Source organism: Spermophilus citellus, assembly GCF_964194105.1.
Source record: "Spermophilus citellus genome assembly, chromosome: 6".
NCBI lineage: Eukaryota > Metazoa > Chordata > Mammalia > Rodentia > Sciuridae > Spermophilus > Spermophilus citellus.
In genome coordinates, this window is record NC_138187.1 from 67,950,950 (window position 1) to 67,972,506 (window position 21,557).

General features: G+C 34.1%; 1 protein-coding gene across 1 annotated transcript in view; it reads left to right on the forward strand.

The window, feature by feature from the left end:
• Nucleotides 1–21,557, forward strand: part of LOC308651248 (coiled-coil domain-containing protein 7-like) — a gene marked incomplete at its 3' end in the record, with an annotated part of 163,719 nt that overhangs the window by 50,561 nt on the left and 91,601 nt on the right. The window contains exons 9-10 of the mRNA XM_081298187.1: nt 7,946–8,010; nt 9,096–9,152. Of these exons, the coding sequence (XP_081154313.1) occupies nt 7,946–8,010; nt 9,096–9,152 (122 nt within the window). The remainder of the gene's footprint in view (nt 1–7,945; nt 8,011–9,095; nt 9,153–21,557) is intronic.

A 21,557-nucleotide genomic window follows, 5' to 3' on the forward strand; every position in this document is an offset into this window, starting at 1 on the left:
AAGTTATCCTCATAGCTAACATTGTACCATCAACCTATGTGAATATTTATTATAATGGTTTAAAGTATTAATTGGAATCATATTATCCTTGTCTTTTGTCTTTTAGCCCTAATCATACTTTCTCCTCACTCCCTCTCATACTGTGTGCTACTACCTCAAATACTTCTCATCTCCATTTTTATGCTTTTTAGCTCAGTCTGTATCATTTTAGTTTTTCTTTTTCTCAATCTTTTGCCCAATCTCTTCATCCTCCCTTTAGCCTTCATGTAATATTATAGTAAGTAACTTTGCTATATATAATAACTGTTCAACCTATTCCAGAATCCTACTACAAGTTTATACCTAAATTACAGGAACAATGGCAGACAATATCAAAAAGTTTTTTACATTTGATAAGGTTGAGTAATATGTGACTTGGCTCTTAAGTTATTGTATTAATAGGCTTCAGTGGCATCTCCCAAAATGGACCTGATATTGGAATCAACAGAGGCCACACATTGAGTTAAACTATCAATACCTGGATATCCATACAATCTAGGGCTTATAAGGAAAGATGCGCTCATAAAGTAGTCCCTCACTTAAAAGAAGCAATAACAATTCCAATAGATGGGTAGACATAATTGTTATATGAAAAAGCAAGGGAATAAACCACTTCAAACAGACTAACACTTTAACAACTGACTCCATCTACAGTATAGTGGAGGAAATGTCAGAGAAAGAATTTAGAAAGTTTATATCAAACTGTTCAATTAGTTAAAAGATGTAAGGGGTGAAATTAGAAAATATAGGAAGGTGAAGATCACTTTAAAAAAAAGAGATTCTGCAAAAGAACCAAATGGAAATCCTGGAAAGGACAGACTTAATAAACCAAATTAAATATGTAGAAGTATCATAAAGTAAAATATTTTAAGTTGAATCCAACAAAATAAAATATTTTGAACATGGCTTATAATAACTTCTAGTAGATAATTTTTTCTAATAAATATGAGTAATTAATTGTACCTAAGGAGTAAGAAAGTATTAAAAGAAAATTCCAAACACACACAAAAAATTAAATGGAAACTTCATAAATAGATTAGACTACTTTGCAGATGAATTTTAGGCCTCAAGACAAACTATATAACCTCAAAGATAAAATTGACCATAAAGAAAATATGTTAAGTGACCATTATAAGAATATTCAAGAAATCTGGGATAACACCAAGAGACCAAAATTAAACATTATTGAGGTTGATGAAGGTTCTAAAATATAAACCAAATGGATACAAATGAGATAATATTGGAAAATGTTCTAAACCTTAGGAATGAGCTGGAAATTCAAATATAAGAGGTGTATAGGACCCCAAATTTACAAAATACCAATAGATCTACTCCAAGACACATTATAATGAAAATACCTAGTATATAGAATAAGAATAGAATTCTAAAAACTACAAGAGAAAATCAGCTGCTCACATTTTGAGGCAAACCAATTTGGATTTCAAATAATTTTTCAACCCAGACCTTAAAAGACAAGAGGGCTTGCAATACTGTGTCCTATGCTCTGAAAGAAAATGCATGCCAACCAAGACTACTATATCCAGCAAAATTAAGCTTTAGAATTGAAAATGACATAAAACTTTTCATGATAAATAGAACCTAAAAGAATTCATAGCCATAAAGCCTATACTACAAAATATATTCAATGAAATATTTCATAAAGAAGAAATGAAAAATAAGAATGAAAACCAGCACAGGGCTGCATTACCCTAGAAGAATAGTCAGTTGAAGGAGAAACAAGTCTGAATTAAACATAAGAAATAAATCAAAATGGCAGAACATAAAAATCATTTCTCTGTAATAACATTAAATGTAAAAGTAAGCTCTTCAATCAAAAGACATAGATTGGCAGATTGGATTAAAAAACAAGACCCAACATTATGTTGTTTGCAAGAGACTCACCTTAAAAGGTATCTAGAGATTTAAGGTGAGAAGATGGGAAAAGCTATACCATGCAAATTGTACTCATAAATAAGTAGAGGTAGTCATTCTCATATTAGACAAAGTAGATTTCAAGAGAAAATTAATCAGAAGAGACAAAAAAGGTAACTTCATGCTACCTTTAAGAGAATAATCCAACAAGAAGATATAATGATTATAAATATTTATGCCCCAAACAATGGTGCACCTACATACATAAAACAAACTCTTCTCAATATTAAGAATCAAACAAACCAAAGTACAATAGTACTGGGTGACTTTAGCACACCTCTCTCACCACTAGATTATCCAGCATTATTATCCAAATGGACCTGATAGACACTCATAGAATATTTTATTCATCAAGTCACCTTCTCAGCAGCTCATGGAACATTCAATAAAATAGATCATATTTTAGGTCATAAAATAAATCTTAGCAATAAACCAAACAACAACTGAAAAATTGAGAAAATTCATTGTAACCTATCAGTTCATAATAGAGTAAAATTAGAAATCAATTACAAGAAAAAAAATTGAAACCACTCTAGCACCTGAAGACTAAATAATTCACTTTTGAATGATGAATAAATAGCAGAAAAAAATGGGTGAAATAAAATTCTTACTAACAATGAGCATAGTGATACAACATATCAAAATATGACAATTTGAAAGCAGTTTTAAGAGGAAAGTCTGTAGCACTGAGTTCATATATTAAAAAATTAGAAAGGTACCAAATAAATTCTATTACATTATACCTCAAAGTCCCAGAAAAAGAAGAAAAAACCAACACCAAAGTCAGCAGAAAAAAGGAAATAATAAGTAGAGCCAAAATCAATGAAATAGAGAATGAAAAAATACAAAGGATCAATGAAACAAAGAATTTTTGAAAGGATTTGTAAGAATGGTAAACCCCTTGCTAAATTAACTAAATTAAAGAGAGAATATTCAAAATTAGAGATGAAAAATAAAATATCACTCCAGACACTACTGAAATTCAGAGTATTATCAGAGACTATTTTGAAAATTTATACTCCAATAAGCTAGAAAACCTTGAAGATATTGACAAATTCCTGAAACATATGACCTACCCAAGTTTATCTATGAGGATATAGAAAACCTAAAAAGATCAATATCAAGTAATGAAACTGAAGCAGCTATCAAAAGCCATTCGACAAAGAAAAGTCCAGGACTGGATGGATTCTTAGTCAAGTGCTACCAAACCTTTAAAGAAGAACTAACCCTCCTCAAATATTCATGAAATAGAAAAGAAGGGATCATTGACAAATTAATTCTATGAAATCAGTATCGCCCTGATACCAAAACTAGACAAAGATACCTCAAAGAAAAAAAAAACTTCAGGCTCATATTCTTGATGAATACAGATTCAAAAATTCTTAATAAAACATTGGCAAACCATATACAAGAACACATTGAAAAGATAGTGCACAATAATCAAGTGGATTTTATTCCAAGGATGCATGGATAGTTCAGCATATGCAAATAAAGAAATGAAACCACTCTAGCACCTGGAGACTAAATAATTCACTGTTGAATGACGAATGGATAGCAGAAAAAATTGGGTGAGTATACATAGAACTAAAAAACCTGACACCAATAAGTGTAATTAACCACATAAATAGACTTTAAGGACAAAAACCACATGATTATTTCAATAGATACATTAAAAATATTTGACAAAATGCAACACACATTTATTTTTAAGACCCTAGAGAAACTAGAAATAAAAATTACCTCAACATTGTAAAGACCATATGTGACTAATCCAAAGCCAAAAATATACTGAATAGATAAAAACTAAAAGCATTTCCTCTAAAATAGGAAGAAGACAATACAGTACTCTCTAACCAGTCCCATTCAGTATCTGTCTTGAGACTCTAGATCAATCAGCAAGAGAAGGAAATTAAAAGGAAGAGCTCAAATTATCTATTTGCTGATGACATGATCCTTTATTTAGAAGACCCCCCCAAAAAATTCCACCGTTAGACTTCTAGAGCTGATAAACAAATTTAGTAAAATAGCAGGATACAAGATCAACATACATAAATCGATCACTTTCATATTCTGCAATAATGTGCTGAAAAATAAATTAAAACTATTCATTCACGACAACCTCAGAAAATACTTGGAAATAAATTTTACAAAGGATGACAAGGATCTCTGTGATTAAAAATATAGAACACTTAAAAGTGAAATTGAAGAAGGCCTCAGAAGATGGAAAATCCTCCCATGTTCTTTGATAGGCAGAATTAATATTATTAAAATGGCCACATTATCAAAAGCATTATACAGGGAGTTCATAACCCACTTGAATCAAACTGTGAAATATGATATATTAAGAACTATGTAATGTTTTGAACGACCAACAATAAAAAAAAGCATTATACAGATTCAATGAAATTACCATCAAAATACCAATGACATTCTTCACAGAACTAGAAAAATTAATTTAAAAATTCATTTGGAAAAGTAAGAGACCCAGGATAGCCAAAGCAATTATAAGGAAAAAAAAATGATGTTGGAGGCATCACAATTCCAGATCTCAAAAATATACTACAGAGGTACAGTAACTAAAACAGCATGGTACTAGCACCAAAACCAACATGAAGAACACAGGAATAGAAGGAATAAATACAGAGATAAACCTCCATAAATACAATTATCAAAAACACTTGTGGGAGAAAAGATAGCATTTTCAATGATTGATGCTGGAAAAAACTTGAAATCCTTATGTAGAATAATGAAACATGGCCTGTATCTCTCATCCTACACAAAAGTCAACTGAAAATGGATTGAAGACTCAGAAATTAGACCAGAAGCTCTGCAAATGCTAGATTAAAATGTAGGCCCAACACTCCAACATGTTGGCATAGGCACCAACTTCTAAATTGCAAGAAAACAAAAAAAATCAATAAATGGCATGACATCAAATTGAAAAGCTTCTGTATAGCAAAGGAAACAAAAGCATGGGGAAACAGACTACAGAATAGGAGAAAATTTTTTCGACCTTCTCCTCAGATAGGGCATCATTAATATCCAGACTATATAAAGAACTAAAAAATCTGACACCAAACCCCCAAATAACCTGATTGAAAAATAGTCAAAAGAAAAAAACACTTCTTTTTAAAAATATTTTTTTAGTTGTAGATGGACATAATACCTTTATTTTATTTATTTTTATGTGGTGCTGAGAATTGAACCCTGTGCCCCATACATGGCAGGCAAGTGCTCTGACACTGAGCCAAAATCTCAGCCCATAAATAGACATTTCTTGAAAGAAGGAATACAATTGGTTAGAAAAATAGATGAAGAAATGTTCAACATCTCCATCACTTGGGGAAATGCAAATCAAAACTACATTGAAATTTCATCTCACTCTAATCAGAATGGCAATTATAAAGAATATAAATAAGTATTGGAAAGGATGTGGAGGGAAATGTACACTCATACATTGTTGCTGGGGCTTCAAATTAGTGCAACCACTCTAGAAAGCAGTATGAAAATTTCTAAAAAAAAATTAGAAATGTACTATCATATGATCCATCTATCCCACTCCTTGGTATATTATCCAAAAGATATATACCAAGGAGTCATACCATAGGGATGCAGCCATATCAATGTTTATAGCAGCACAATTCACAATAGCAAAACTATGGAACCAATCAAGTGTCCTTCAACAAATGAATGGATAAAGAAAATGTTACACACACACACACACACACACACACACAGAGAGAGAGAGAGAGAGAGAGAGAGAGAGAGAGAGAGAAAGAGAAAGAGAAAAGAGAATGTTAGTCATTAAAAAGAATGAAATTATGGCATTTGCTAGTAAATGGATGGAAATGAAGACTATTATGCTAATAAGACTCAGAATGCCAAATGTTGAATGTTTTCTATGATTTTCAGAAGCTAGCCCAAAATAAGGGGAATAAAAAGAAAAAATAAAGGAAGGAATAGAGGGAGGGAGGGAAAAGGGAAGATTCCATCAAAATAGAAGAAAGATCAGTGGCCTAGATGAAAGGGACTAAGGGAGGAGGGAGAAGGAATGGCATAAGAGAAGAACAGTAGAATGAAGCTGACCTAACATTTCTATGTACATATATGAATAAAACACAGTGAATCTTTCCCTCAGGTGTATCCAAAAGACATTAACTTTTAAAAAAAGCTTAAAGTAATAGAAATATCAGTGGAGTAGGGGGAAAGGAATAGGGGGAGGAAGGGAGAGAGAGAAATATCAGGGACTAATTACAGCAAATTATATTCCATGCTTTTATAATATGTCAAGATGGATACTAATGTTATATCCAATAAAAACAAAATTAACTCAAAAAGCATAAAAGTTCTTTTACTATATTTTCCTCTGCACACACAAAAATGTACAAATAGTAAAAATTTCTGCAGAGGATATGGAGAAAAAGAACACTATTACACTGTTGGTGGGATTGTAAATTAGTACAGCCTCTATGTAAATTAGTATGGAAGTTTCTCAAAAGATTAGGAATGGAATGACCATATAACTCAGCTATACCACTGCTTGGTACTTATACTTAAAGTCATCATATTACTGTGATATATATGTACTGGTGTTTAAAATAGCACAATTCACAATAGCCAAACTATGGAACCAGCCTAAGAGTCCATCAGTAGATGAATGGATAAAGAAAATGTGCTATATATACACAATAGAGTTTTATTTAGCCATAAGGAAAAATGAAATTATGTAATTTACAGAAAAATGGGTAGAACTAGAGACCATTGTGTTAATATTAAAAATTATACAGCCAACTTAAAAGTTACATTTTCTTTTTTTTTTTTTTTTTTTTTTTTTTAAGAGAGAGTGAGAGAGGAGAGAGAGAGAGAGAGAGAGAGAGAATTTTTTTTAATATTTATTTTCAGTTCTCGGCGGACACAACATCTTTGTTGGTATGTGGTGCTGAGGATCGAACCCGGGCCGCACGCATGCCAGGCGAGCGCGCTACCGCTTGAGCCACATCCCCAGCCCCAAAAGTTACATTTTCAAACAACAGTTGAAAGCATACTTAAAACCCTTTGTACTTTGAATTGTTAAAATAAGAATGCATAATTAGAAGGCATTATTTATCATGCAATTACTTTATTGGTTTCTTTGTATTAATTAACAAGGAATGAAAAGAATATTACTTTGGGTTAGCTGCCATGAGAATTGCATAACTCTTGGTTTAGAGGCTCAGGTATATTCACTTGAGTTATTTATTATTAGGCATGACATTAGTGTCAGTCTATATGTTAATATACGTACTTGACATTTAATGATCTGGTATATGTTAATTTGGGGGGAGTTACTGGATATTGAACTCGGAGGCACTTGACCACTGAGACACATACTCAGCTATTTTAAAAATATTTAGAAACAGGGTCTCACTGAGTTCTTTAGGGCCTTGCTGAGTTGCTGAGGCTGGCTTTGAATTCGCCATTTGCCTGCCTCAGCCTCCTGAGCCGCTGGTATTACAGGTGTATACTATATTTTACTAACCACATGTATAATTTCATGTGATCATCATAACCATTTTATAATAAAGGTATTATACCACAGTTTACTGGATAAAAAATAAGTTTTTACTCTAGGTCACATAATAACTAGGTAGGTGAAACAGGTTTGGGCCAGATAGTCTCACTTCAAAACTTGTACTCTTAATTAACCTTTACAAAAAAAACCTAATGTTTTACCCAATTTATTTTTGTTATTTATATTGCTGAAATAATTATATTAATGGAATATATACAACTTATAGAATTATAGAATTTCAGTTTCATACTTTTAAAATGCTTATTACTAATTTACCTTAATAACTGAACAAAGGTTAAAGAACATATCACTTTTATTTTAAAATTTCTTATGTCTAGACTGTATATTCTAATTCTTATGGAATATATTTAAACTCTTATTCTTTGACATATTGAAATGTTTTATTTGTTGAAACTTCAACAGAAATAATAAAGAAAATCAACTAATATCAGTGGAAAGTTGTGAAAACATACAGCAGAAAATTGAAGGTAATAATATTTTTTACATGTTCAGCTTTTATAGGGTTTCCTAAAAATATTTTATACATTTTCAGCCTTTACAGGGTTTCCTAGATATACTAACATTTTGAGATTTTCAATTAAAAATTGAGAGCTATAAAATCTTACAACAGTAAATTTAAAAACTATTCAATACTGGGTTTGGAATATCAGTCCAAGTTTATATTCTAGATTCTGGGAAAATACTAAATGAATAGTATATAATTTTTTTGTTGTCCGCATAAAAAATCACATCTTACAGGAACACAAACCTGGTATGCATCATTTTAATATAGAATAATGCATTAAAAAGTATGTGTAATTTGCAGTGAGTCCACAAAAAAGGAAGGATTTGTTTAACCTGAGGGATTAGGAAGAGTTTATTAAAATTTAAAGGAAGTTATTTGGTGTTTTAAGAAATAACAATAGTTTGAATAAACAGCATGAATAAAGAATTACAACTGAATTGGTATAAAGTGACAGACAGGGTTAAGGTAGGGAAGAAGGCCTAGACATAGAAGGATCATGTACTGTGCTAAAGTGCTTGGACTTTTTTCATATGTAATAGGAATTTATTGAAGATTTTTTTTGGCAGAGAAGTGACATTGTTGATTTAATTTTAGAGAAATGATTTAGCCATATTGGAGCTAGATTTGAGATTGGGAGTAAGGGAAGTTTTTATTGTATCTTAGATGTGTGATAAATACCTACATTAGAACACTACTAAAAGGGAAGGAAAGGGACAAATTTGAGAAATATTTAGTTGATATAAGGAAAAACTTGGTAATTAAATATGAAAGGAAGGGAGTTTAGATAATGATGTTACTATCAACTCATAGAAATGAATATGAGAGGGAAAATAAGTTTTAATGAGAAAATGATGAATTTGTAATAAATTTTTACATATTTTTTATATACTACCATTTATTGCCTGATTGGAAGGATCCATAGTGTTGGCAGTTATTACTTTTTCTTTCCCTTGTATAAATTGTTAAAACTATAACATCTAAAGTCAATTAGCACATATGATTTCTATTTAAAATTTATAATGACTTGTACACTTTTAATTCTTTCAGAATTCATAAAAACCCACTCAGTAGAAGAAGTTTTAGATACTTCTGAAACCGAAACACGTAAGTTGCTATTAAGCATCATTGTGTTAATAGCCTTTTCAAATACATTTATTTCTATAATTTAAAGTAATAATTATTAGGGTAAAAACACAGATTCCCTGAAGTTAACTGCCATATAATTGAGCTGGCTGTCAAGGACATATTGAAATTCTTAGATGAGGCTGCTATTACCAAAATTGATTGAGTTTTGAGGAGAGCCATGCAGGTTCTTGGAATGGAGGTTTTGATTGTGGTTATAACATGCCACTGAAGAGTCAGCAGGCCTTTAAGTTGGTACAGTGATAAATTTAAGACATGGTTTATAGATTTCAATATTAGGAATTATATATCATCTCAAATATACTAATTCTTTGCCACTGAGAACTTGTCAGTTCATGAATATAGAGAGTAGCGAGAACATGTATGAAATTCATGACTATTATCAAGAGAAAGGGGAAATTATTTTGTTTGTGTATTAATACTGAAGAGAATTTTGAAACAATAATGTAATATACCTGATGGAATATAATTTAGAAGTAGAAATAAAATTAGTTGGAAGAAATTGCTGGTAATTTTTCATTTTTCAGCATTACCTTTAAACCCGAGTATTGCTGTGTTTAAATAAAGAAATCTACACATTCTTTAGTACTCCCACTTTTTATGGAGGGTTTTGATCCAAGAGAACTCTGAACGTTTTGGGTATCTGTGTGTGTGTGTGTGTGTGTGTGTGTGTGTGTGTGTGTGTAGGAAAGTATCTAGAACTTTAGAATGGATAACAAACACCTCCCTCTGCATCAAAAGTAATCCTTTGTACATCTTTAGTGTTCTCTGAGCTCTTGAAGCTTATTCTCAATCTATTTGATTGACTTTTCCCTCTAATAGTGTGCCCCATGAATTTTAGCTAACTTGAACTCCACAACTACTGAACTTTGACCCTTATATTCAAGGAGACCAGTAGGCTCTGTTTGACTTACTCTTATACTGTGGCCTGGAAATTCCAGTTAGTAAGTTATTAGGGCTCTTTGTTTTTCTGTATTTATTGTTTTCCAGTTTCTGAATTCTATGTTTCTTTTTAAATATATTTTTGTCTAGGATTTTGTGGTTTAAGTTGGAAGGGTAATTCTGGTCCCTAATACTGTATCATGAAAGAATGCAGAAGTCTCTGTGCCCATTTATAGGGTATTCAAACACATCTTCCAACCATAAAGTCAAATTTTAAAGGATCAAATATGGTATAAATTTTTTCTCCATGGTTTTTGAGGGAAGCAGAGGACAAGGTTACATTGAAAAATATGGTAAAGACCCTTTTTAAAATTTCTAAGTATGTTTTCCTATGGCAGTTGCTTCAACCTCTGGGATAAAGCAGAATAAATCTAGTTTCTCTCAATGTTGTTATGTTTCACTTGTTTACTCTCATTTTCTTTCTTTCTTTTTTTTTTTTTAAACCTTCTTTTATCGTCTTTGGCCAAAATTTAGTCCCTCTGTCCCTTCCCATTTTCTATATTCTATCAGCATTGTGCTGCATTGTTTTTTAATTTTCAGACCACAATTTTATCTTTGTGTTGTTTTGTTTAATATTAATAGACAATTTTAGAGAAGTTTTATATTTTATATTTGTAGAAAAATTGAGCAGAAAGTACTGAGTTCCCATTAACCCATTTTCTTTGCACAAAGTTCTCCTAATATTTTGCGTAAGTGTGATATATTTGTTATGATCAATGAAGTGATTTTAATATATTAATGTTAATTAAGTCCATAGCTTACATAGGATACTTTTCTGTGTTGGAGAGTTCTCTGGATTTTGATAAACATATATTGAAATATATCCACCATTATAGTTTCACACAGAATGGTTTCAGTGTCCTAAAATTCCCTGTTTTCTACCTATCTTTTAATCTCTCTCTCCATTCACTTGAGTCTCTGGCAACCCCTAATCTTTTTATTAAATTTTCAAGAAGGTAGCATGTTTGCAATTATATTTATAGTCTTTCTTTTACTTCATAATATACATTTAAAGTTCTTCCATGTCTTTTTGTAGTTTGATAACTCATTTTGCTTCACTTCTGTGCTGTTTGATAGTATTTTTGCATTTGTGTTCACGAGGGATATTGGCTTGTAATTTAGTAAAGTACTGTAAAATGGTGTTCTCTTTTCGTAATGAACTTCTCTGGTTTTGATATCAGGATAAGACTCATAATTTGGAAGTACTCCCACCTCTTCAGTATTTTGTAAGACTTTAAGAAGGATTATATTTGTTCTTTAAAATTTGAGTAGAATTAGTCTGTGAAATTATTATGTCCTAACATTTCTTTGATGGAAGATTTTCTTACTCATTAATCGGTCTCTTCAAATATTCTACTTCTACATGATTCAGTTATAGTAGGTGTATAGAGATTATTCATTCCTTTCAGATTACCCAACTTTTAGGTATATAATTATTCATAGTAGTCTTTTAGGATCCTAGGTATTTTTGTGGTAACAGTTATAGTGTTTCCTCTTTCTTTTTTGATGATATTTGAGTCTTCTTTTTCCTGGTTAAGTTTTATTAATTTTGTTTGTCTTTTTTTTAACAAAATAATCTCTATATCATTTATTTCTGTGCTGATCTTTTATTTTCTTCCTTTTATGACTTTGGGCTTAGTTTTTTTTTAATTATTTGAGTTAAAATGATGATTTATCTGAGATCTTTTTTTCTTTTTTATGTAAGCTTTTATTTTACTAAAGCTTTTCTCTTAGTACTACTTTTTCTATATTTCATTAGTTTTGGTATATTGTATTTTCATTTTTGTTTGAAGATTTTAAAAAATTTTCCTTTTAAATTTCTTTTGAATCATTATTCAGGAGAGTAGTGTTTAAGTTCCACATTTGTGGATTTTTTAGTTTTTCTTTCATTATTGATATCTAGTTTCATATCATTGTGGTTAGGAAATATTTATGTTTTAATTTTAATCCTCTTAAATTTACTAAGACTTATTCAAGCATGGTGGCACACACTTGTAGTTCTAGCACTTGGGAGGCTGAGGTGGGAGTATCATTTGATCCCAGGAGTTTGAAATAAGCATGGGCAACATAGTAAAATCCATCTCAAAACAAACTTTTTAATTAAAATTTGATTTATGACCTAACGTATGGTATGTCCTATTCAGAAGACGTTTCATGTCCACTTGATAGCAGTGTTTTTGGTTGGAATGTTCTGTATATATATCTATTAGGTCCATTGAGTTTAAAATGCATTTCAAGTCCAGGTCTTCTTTATTGATTTGGTGTCTGGGTGATCTGTCCATTGCTGGAAGTGGAGTTTTGAGAAGAAAATTGAAAATGGTGAACTAGAATCCACCGTAAATATAGTAGATGTTCCCTCACACTGAATCAAAACAGCAATTTTGCAGCTGCGTGTTGAGGTAGGAAGATGTGGAAAAGCACTAGAATGCAACTCAAGAGAGCCAGCAATCAGGTGAAATCCCAAAATATTGGTTTTTAGAATAAGAGAAGAAAAATTTTAAACGTACACTGCACTCACATTGGACATGTAGTAGTTCACTGGGGAAGGAAAAATGCCCCTCCAACAAGCTGAAAGAAGGTTTTCCAACTATCTTAAGGAAAGCAGGCTCTCTTGTGTCTCAGACCCACAATCTGAACAGAAAAAGGAGTTGAGATACTGCAAAGTGACCTAGCTTGGAAGAGATCCTAGCACTTCCCAATGGATTTAGTGAAAGTAGGGAACGTGTAACGAACTTAAAAAGGAAAATTGTTTTAAACTTTCTGCAAAGGAGGTTTTCTTTTTGCTTCCTTTGTATATTTTTTTCTTGTTCTTTGTTTTCTTTCTTTTTGTGTACTCAAGATCCAACAACCATTATGCTTTGCTTCTCATTGGATTGGTGGACACAAACTCATCAGTCATTTGGAGCTCAAGAGTGAGACTGGCACAAGATTGAGGGAAGCTGTGGGCACCAATGGAAGTTCAGCTGCTGATCTGCAGATTTTTAGGACATAGAAAAGTAGAAGGAGCTTTCATGTGAAATTGGTCTGAATAATATGAAGTCTGTGATAAGGAGCAAGGCTGACAGGGATTAGAAATGATTCAGGTCTGGGTTGGGTGAAAAGCTGCTACCTGCAGCATCTGACTGTGGGACTGGCCATGTCCTCCATTTCCAGAAATGTCTGGGAGATCTGCTGATAAAACTTGAACATTTCTCACTGACCTCCCTCCAGCACATGAACTGAGGCTTTTAGAATGAGAGGTGTGGTGTAATATGAATCAGCTTTTAGGCTACCTGGGTGAGAGGACTGGCCACCATCTCCTACTAAAGGTACACCCTTATCTCCAGATATAAAATCATAGTGATATTGAGGGTGAAATTTGCTGTGAAATGGATAGTGCTTCTTCAACAGTTGCAGGCAGGGAAGAAAGAGCAAAACTCAACATTCAGAATTCCCTACCAAGTTTGCTTCTTTTGGGTCAGAGATGAGAATGAACAGTATGAATATTGTGTCCCACAAACTTCCTCATAGCTGGGAGACTCTAAATTGAAGCCCCAGAAAGAAGTGTTTACAATTTAAATACTGCACCAAAGAGAAAACCAAATTGATTATCGTTGCATTAACTATTTACTGTAATGTTTTTATTGTGTCATCCTTCTTTGTTTGTTTTTTCATTGTTCTGATTTTATGTATTTTTTCAGTTATTGGATTTTTTCTTGATACCTCTTTTCTTCTTTCTCACCTCCATTCCCTTCTCTTTTATCTTTCTTCTGTTTTCTTTTCCCTTCTTCTTCCAATATAATTTATTATTAAGTGCACTGTCATTAATGCTTAACTTTTCAGCCTAATTTATATTTTTTGACACACTATTCTCATTGGTTAATAGAATTGTACAAAAAAACTAGTAATATTTCAATATATGTAGATATATGGTTTGCTTTCAGTTAGTGATTACTTTCCTCACAAAGCAGTGCCGGTTGTTGAACTTACACTTTGATTACACTGATTCGATGTTTTGATGCTAAAATATATTCTTCAATCAGGACATATTATTAAGTGATAACTACTAAGATACCCTCACATACTAGCAGAAAAATAATCCTTCAAAACAGATGTGCAAACAACATATAACCTCTGAAAACATGAGGAAACGAGGAAGTTTCCTCCAGAAGTTTATAATCATCTAATAATTGAATCCACAGATAATGTAGTGGATGAAAATCTGGAAATCAACTTTTTAGTTGATTATTAAAATGATCAATGAATTAAAAGAAGATGTAAGAAATGAACCAAGAAGATGTAAGAAATGAACAATGAAGGATATATAACATTTCAGTATATATAGAGATGGAAGGACTTAAGCATTCAGATAATATTAAAGAATAAATAATAATATATTATGATTAGAATATACAAGAACTCTGGGACAATATGAAGAGACCAAACTTAAGAATCATTGGGAGAGACTCAACATGGCGACGGGTGGGGAGGCAGCGCTTTCATTAACTCTTCAGCCATGTGGACAGAGAGACACATCAGAACGTTTGAATTCTGCCTGCTGAGAAACTCCCAGCAAATTCTGCTGAAGTGAGACCTAGGTGGGGAGTTTGGGATTATTGGAGGTGACAGCTTGCCCTGGTATCGGTGAATCTCGGCCACCCTGCGCGCAGAGGTTCAGGTCACCGCTGTCTGGCGACCAGCCGCAGAAGGAGGCGTTTCAGCACTGCTGGAGACCGTGTGCGGCGTAGAGACCATTTGAAGTGGTTGCTAACCAAGCCTTCATGAAACAGAGGACCGAGAACTGAAACCGAGACCGGGACAGACCAAAGACAGGCCAGACTTACCCCTCCCATCGGAAAGTCCAGCAAGGAGTCTAGGGCCCGCCATAGCAGAGAGCTGACGTCAAGAGAGTTCGGCAGACAGGATCCCTTCCCAGTGAAATCGGCTTCAACAGGTATGTGACTCCCATCCCCACCAGATACATACAGCTGGGAAACCTCAAAAATCTCTCCCCAGAGCTCCGTGGGTGTGACTGTAGGGGCCGAGGGAAGCAGAGGGGACTTCCAACCTCCAACTCCCACTACCATCAGCAGCGACAGCCAAGGTCTTAGCCGCCAGCTCCTGGGGGCGTGGCCACCAAAGGAGTCCAGGCAAAATAAGCTGACGGTTCCCAGATCACACGCTCCACAACCTTGGGGTCTGGGTGAATGGCAAACAGAGACAGTGCTCAGTCGTTTGGGAGAACAGGGCACTCAGGAGGCTGCAAGTGTAACTACATCTGTGGAGATGCCTCCGGTGAGCGGGGCCTGGCTGGCTGGCAGGAGGAAGGGGGGAGGGGCCGGAGAAGAGAAATGGCCTTGGGCTAACAGGATTGGAGAGACCCCCAGTAGGGGAAGAGGAGCCGCCTTACAGGGATTGCTTCCTGCATATAGAGGGCAGAAGCTCGGCTTGGAGGGCACAGCTCCACCTACTGGAAGAGAAGAAAATAGAACTCTAAGACTTCATTTATCATTTTTTTTCTTTTCCCTTTTCAACTTTTATTGTTCTTTCCATTCTCCTTTATTCTACTATTTTTCTCTCCCTCTTTCTCTTTAAGGACTTCTTCCTTCCCCTTCCACCTAACATCCATCCCAAGCATTACGACTTTCATTATGTGTAATTTTCTAAATGCAAATAGGTGAATGTTCTGAGGCTATCTATAGGACTCCTAAGTCCCTAGCTATTACCAAATACTCTGATCCATTCGCCTGTTAATATCCCCCTTCAGTAGAGCAATCTTCCAAAGTAGCCAAGACATACTAACCTTCATACCATCATAGCACCCAACCTAAACATAAAGTCCTAGGACCAAACAACAGATCACTATATGCCTACATAATCCGTAAGCCTTTTATGACAGAGAGAGTGCTCAGTCGTTCGGGAAGTAGGGCACTCGGTGGGACTGCAAGTGTAACCAGATCTTTGGGGAACCGACTCTGGTGAACAGGACCCGGCTGGCTGGCAGGAGGAAGGGGGCGAGGGGCCAGAGAAGTGAAACGGCGCTGGACTAACAGGATTGAGATACTCCCAGGAGCCACCTTACAGGGATTTCTGTCTGCACATAGATGGCAGAAGCATGGCTTGGAGGGCACAGCTCTGCCTACTGGAAGAGAAAAAAATGGATCTCTAGACTTCAATTTCTTTCTTTTTTCTTTTTTTTCTTTTTTCTCTTTTTTCTTTTCTCCCCTTTTCCTTCTTTCTTTCTTTCCTGTTTCAAGTTTTATTGTTCTTTCCATTCTCCTCTAATCTATCTATCTCTCCTTCTTTCTTTTTAAGAGTACATTCCTTCCCTTACCCCCCAACTTTCATCCCAAGCATTACGTCTTCCATTACGTGTAATTGTTAAATGAAAATAGGTGAATGTTTTGAGGCTGTCTATAGGGCTCCTAAATACCTAGCTACTACCAAACACCCTGATACAATTGCCTGTTAATATCCCCCTTCAGTAGAGCAATCTTCCAAAGTAGCCAAGACATACTAACCCTCATATCAACATAGCACCTAACCTAAACATAAAGTCCTAAGAACAAACAACAAATCACTATATGCATACAGAATCCGGAAGCCATTTATGAATTGACTGAATCAGCTTTAAAGTACAATAAAGCCCAACATTTCTAGGCATAGTCTCCCACCACAAAGGAGAGACCACAGAGATATACAAAACCAAAACAAATTTATAGGAGAAAACAGAAACACAGCAGTTAAACAGAGTTGGAAAGTAACGTGAACAACATGAAAAAACAAGGGAAAAAAGGATTACAAACAATGCAGGACAACTTAAATGTACAGGAGAACCTAGAGGCATCAGAAAAATGGACAGAGAAAGAACTCAAGGCATACCTGACTCAGATGGAATGGAATCTTAGAGAAGTCATGAGATAGCAAGTCGAAATAATGAAAGAATACTTTGAAAATGAATTGCATAAGCAAATTCAAATTGCAAAGAAGGAACTCTACCAGGAGATAGAGATCCTAAAAAAATCAAACAGTAATCCTAGAAATGCAGGAAACCATAAACCAAATTAAAAACTCAAACGAGAATATTACAAATAGACTAGATGAAATAGAAGTCAGAACATCAGATAATGAAGACAAAGTTTATCAACTCAAAAAGAATATAGTCAACGCAGAAAAGATGTTAAAAAAAATCACGAGCAATCCATGCAAGAGATATGGGATGTCATAAAAAAACCAAACTTGAGAGTCATTGGGATAGTAGAAGGTATAGAGGTTCAAACCAAATGAATGAACAATCTGTTGAATGAAATGATCTTAGAAAACTTCCCAGATATGAAAGATGGAATGTATTGCCAAATCCTGGAAGCCTACAGGATCCCAAACATACAAAATCATAATAGACAAACTCCAAGACACATAATTATGAAGATATCCAACATACAGAACCAGGAGAGAATATTAAAAGCTATGAGAGAAAGGAGGCAGATTACATTCAGGGGTAAATCAATTAGGTTAACGGCTGATTTTTCATCACAGACTTTGAAAGCAAGAAGATCCTGGAACAACCTATTTCAAATGCTGAAAAATAATGGATTCCAAACAAGAATACTGTATCCAGCAAAATTAAGCTTCAGATTTGACAATGAAATTAAAATATTTCACGATAAACAAAAGTTAAAAGAATTCGCAGCCAGAAAACCAGCACTGCAAACATTTTGAGCAAAATACTACAAGAAGAGGAATTGAAAAATAGCACCCAAAACTAACAGTGGGAGGTATCTCAATAAAGGGGGAGAAAAATAACCAAAGAGGAAAAACTAGCCAAACTAAAATAAATAAATAAATAAACATGACTGGAAGTACAAACCATATTTCAATAGTAACCTTAAATGTTAATGGCTTAAATTCACCAAGAGACATAGGCTAGTAACCTGGATTAAAAAAACACATCCAACAATATGCTGCCTTCGGGAGACTCATATGATAGGAAAAGACATACACAGGCTGAAGGTGAAAGGTTCGGATATATCATACCACTCACATGGCCCTCGGAAGCAAGCAGGAGTGGCCATACTCATATCGAATAAAATCAACTTCAAACCTAAGTTAATCAAAAGGGATAAAGAACGACACTATATACTGTTAAAAGGAACCATCCACCAACAAAACATAAGAATTATCAATATGTATGCACCAAACAATGGTGCTGCAACGTTCATAAAACAAACTCTCCTCAAGTTCAAGAATCAGATAGACCACAACACAATAATCATGGATGACTTCAACACACCTCTCTCACCATTGGACAGATCCTCCAAACAAAAGTTGAATAAAGAAACGATAGAACTCAATAACACAATCAGTAACCTAGACTTAACCGACAAATATAGAATATATCAACCATCATCAAGTGGATATACAATTTTCTCAGCAGCACATGGATCCTTCTCAAAGATAGACATATATTATTCCATAGGGCAACCATTAGTAAATATAAAGGTGTGGAGATAATACCATGCATCTTATCTGATCATAATGGAATGAAACTGGAAATCAATGATAAAAGAAGGAAGGAAAAATTCTGCATCACCTGGAAAATGAACAATATGTTACTGAATGATCAATGGGTTACAGAAGACATAAAGAAGGAAATAAAGAAATTCTTAGAGATAAATGAAAATACAAACACAAAATATCGGAATCTATGGGACACAATGAAAGCAGTTTTAAGAGGGAAATTCATTGCGTGGAGTTCATACCTCAAAAAAAAAGAAAAAGAAAAAACCAACAAATAAATGAGCTCACACTCTCAAAACCCTAGAAAAGGAAGAGCAAAACAACATTAAATGTAGCTGAAGGCAAGAAATAATTAAAATCAGGGCAGAAATCAACGAAATTGAAACAAAAGAAACTATTGAAAAAATTAACAAAACTAAAAGTTGGTTCTTTGAAAAAATAAATAAGATCGACAGACCCTTAGCCATGCTAACAAAGAGAAGGAGAGAGAGAAGTCAAATTACTAACTTAAGGGATGAAAAAGGCAATATCACAACAGACACTAAAGAAATACAGAAGATAATTAGAAATTATTTTGAAACCCTATATTCCAATAAAATAGAAGATAGTGAAAATATCGATAAATTTCTTAAGTCATATGATTTGCCCAGATTGAGTCAGGAAGATACACACAATTTAAACAGACCAATAACAATAGAAGAAATAGAAGAAGCCATCAAAAGACTACCAACCAAGAAAAGCCCTGGACTGGATGGGTATACAGCGGAGTTTTACAAAACCTTTAAAGAATTAATACCAATACTTTTCAAGTTATTTCAGGAAATAGAAAAAGAAGGAGCTCTTCTAAATTCATTCTATGAGGCCAACATAACCCTGATCCCGAAACCAGACAAAGACACTTCAAAGAAAGAAAACTACAGACCAATATTTCTAATGAACCTAGATGCAAAAATCCTCAATAAAATTCTGGTGAATCAGATACAAAAACATATCAAAAAAATTGTGCACCATGATCAAGTAGGATTCATCCCTGGGATGCAAGGCTGGTTCAATATACAAAAATCAATAAATGTTATTCACCACATCAATAGACTTAAAGATAAGAACCATATGATTATCTTGATAGATGCAGAAAAAGCGTTCGACAAAATACACCATCCCTTTATGTTCAAAACACTAGAAAAACTAGGGATAACAGGAACTTACCTCAACATTGTAAAAGCTATCTATGCTAAGCCTCAGGTTAGTATCATTCTAAATGGAGAAAAATTGAAGGCATTCCATCTAAAATCTGGAACAAGACAGGGATGCCCTCTCTCACCACTTCTATTCAGCATAGTTCTCGAAATACTGGCCAAAGCAATTAGACAGATGAAAGAAATTAAAGGCATAACAATAGGAAAAGAAGAACTTAAATTATCACTATTTGTGGATGACATGATTCTATACCTAGCAGACCCAGAGGGTCTACAAAGAAACTACTAGAGCTAATAAATGAATTCAGCAAAGTGGCAGGATATAAAATCAACACGCATAAATCAAAGGCATTCCTGTATATCAGTGACAAATCTTTTGAATGGAAATGAGGACAACCACCCCTTTCACAATATCCTCAAGAAAAAAAAATCAACCTAACAAAAGAGGTGAAAGACTTATACAATGAAAACTACAGAACCCTAAAGAGAGAAATAGAAGAAGATCTTAGAAGATGGAAAAATATACCCTGTTCATGGATAGGCAGAACTAACATCATCAAAATGGTGATATTACCAAAAGTTCTCTATAGGTTTAATGCAATGCCAATCAAAATCCCAACAGCATTTCTTGTGGAAATAGATAAACCAATCAAGAAATTCATATGGAAAAATAAAAGACCCAGAATAGCAAAAGCAATTCTAAGCAGAAAGAGTGAATCAGGCGGTGTAGCGATTCCAGACTTCAAACTATACTACAGAGCAATAGTAACAAAAACAGCATGGTACTGGTACCAAAACAGGCGGGTGGACCAATGGTACAGAATAGAGGACACAGAGACCAATCCACAAAATTACAACTATCTTATATTTGATAAAGGGGCTAAAAGCATGCAATGGAGGAAGGATAGCATCTTCAACAAATGGTGCTGGGAAAACTGGAAATCCATATGCAACAAAATGAATCTGAATCCCTTTCTCTCGCCATGCACAAAAGATAACTCAAAATGGATCAAGGAGCTTGATATGAAAACAGAGACTCTGTGTCTGATAGAAAAAAAAAGTTGGCTCCCATCTACATACTGTGGGGTTGGGCTACAAATTCCTTAATAGGACACCCATAGCATAAGAGTTAAACACAAGAATCAACAAATGGGACTTACTAAAACTAAAAAGCTTTTTTATCAGCAAGAGAAACAATAAGAGAGGTAAATAGGGAGCCTACATCATGGGAACAAATTTTTACTCCTCACACTTCAGATAGAGCCCTAATATCCAGAGTAAACAAAGAACTCAAAAAATTAAACAATAAGAAAATAAATAACCCAATCAATAAATGGGCCAAGGACCTGAACAGACACTTCTCAGAGGAGGATATACAATCTATCAACAAGTACATGAAAAAATGCTCACCATCTCTAGCAGTCAGAGAAATGCAAATCAAAACCACCCTAAGATACCATCTCACTCCAGTAAGATTGGCAGCCATTATGAAGTCAAACAACAACAAGTGCTGGCGAGGATGTGGGTAAAAGGGTACACTTGTACATTGCTGGTGGGACTGCAAATTGGTGCGGCCAATTTGGAAAGCAGTATGGAGATTCTTTGGAAATCTGAAAATGGAACCCCCATTTGACCCAGCTATTCCCCTTCTCTATTTCCTAAAGACCTTAAAAGAGCATACTATAGGGATACTGCCACATCAATGTTCATAGCAGCACAATTCACAATAGCT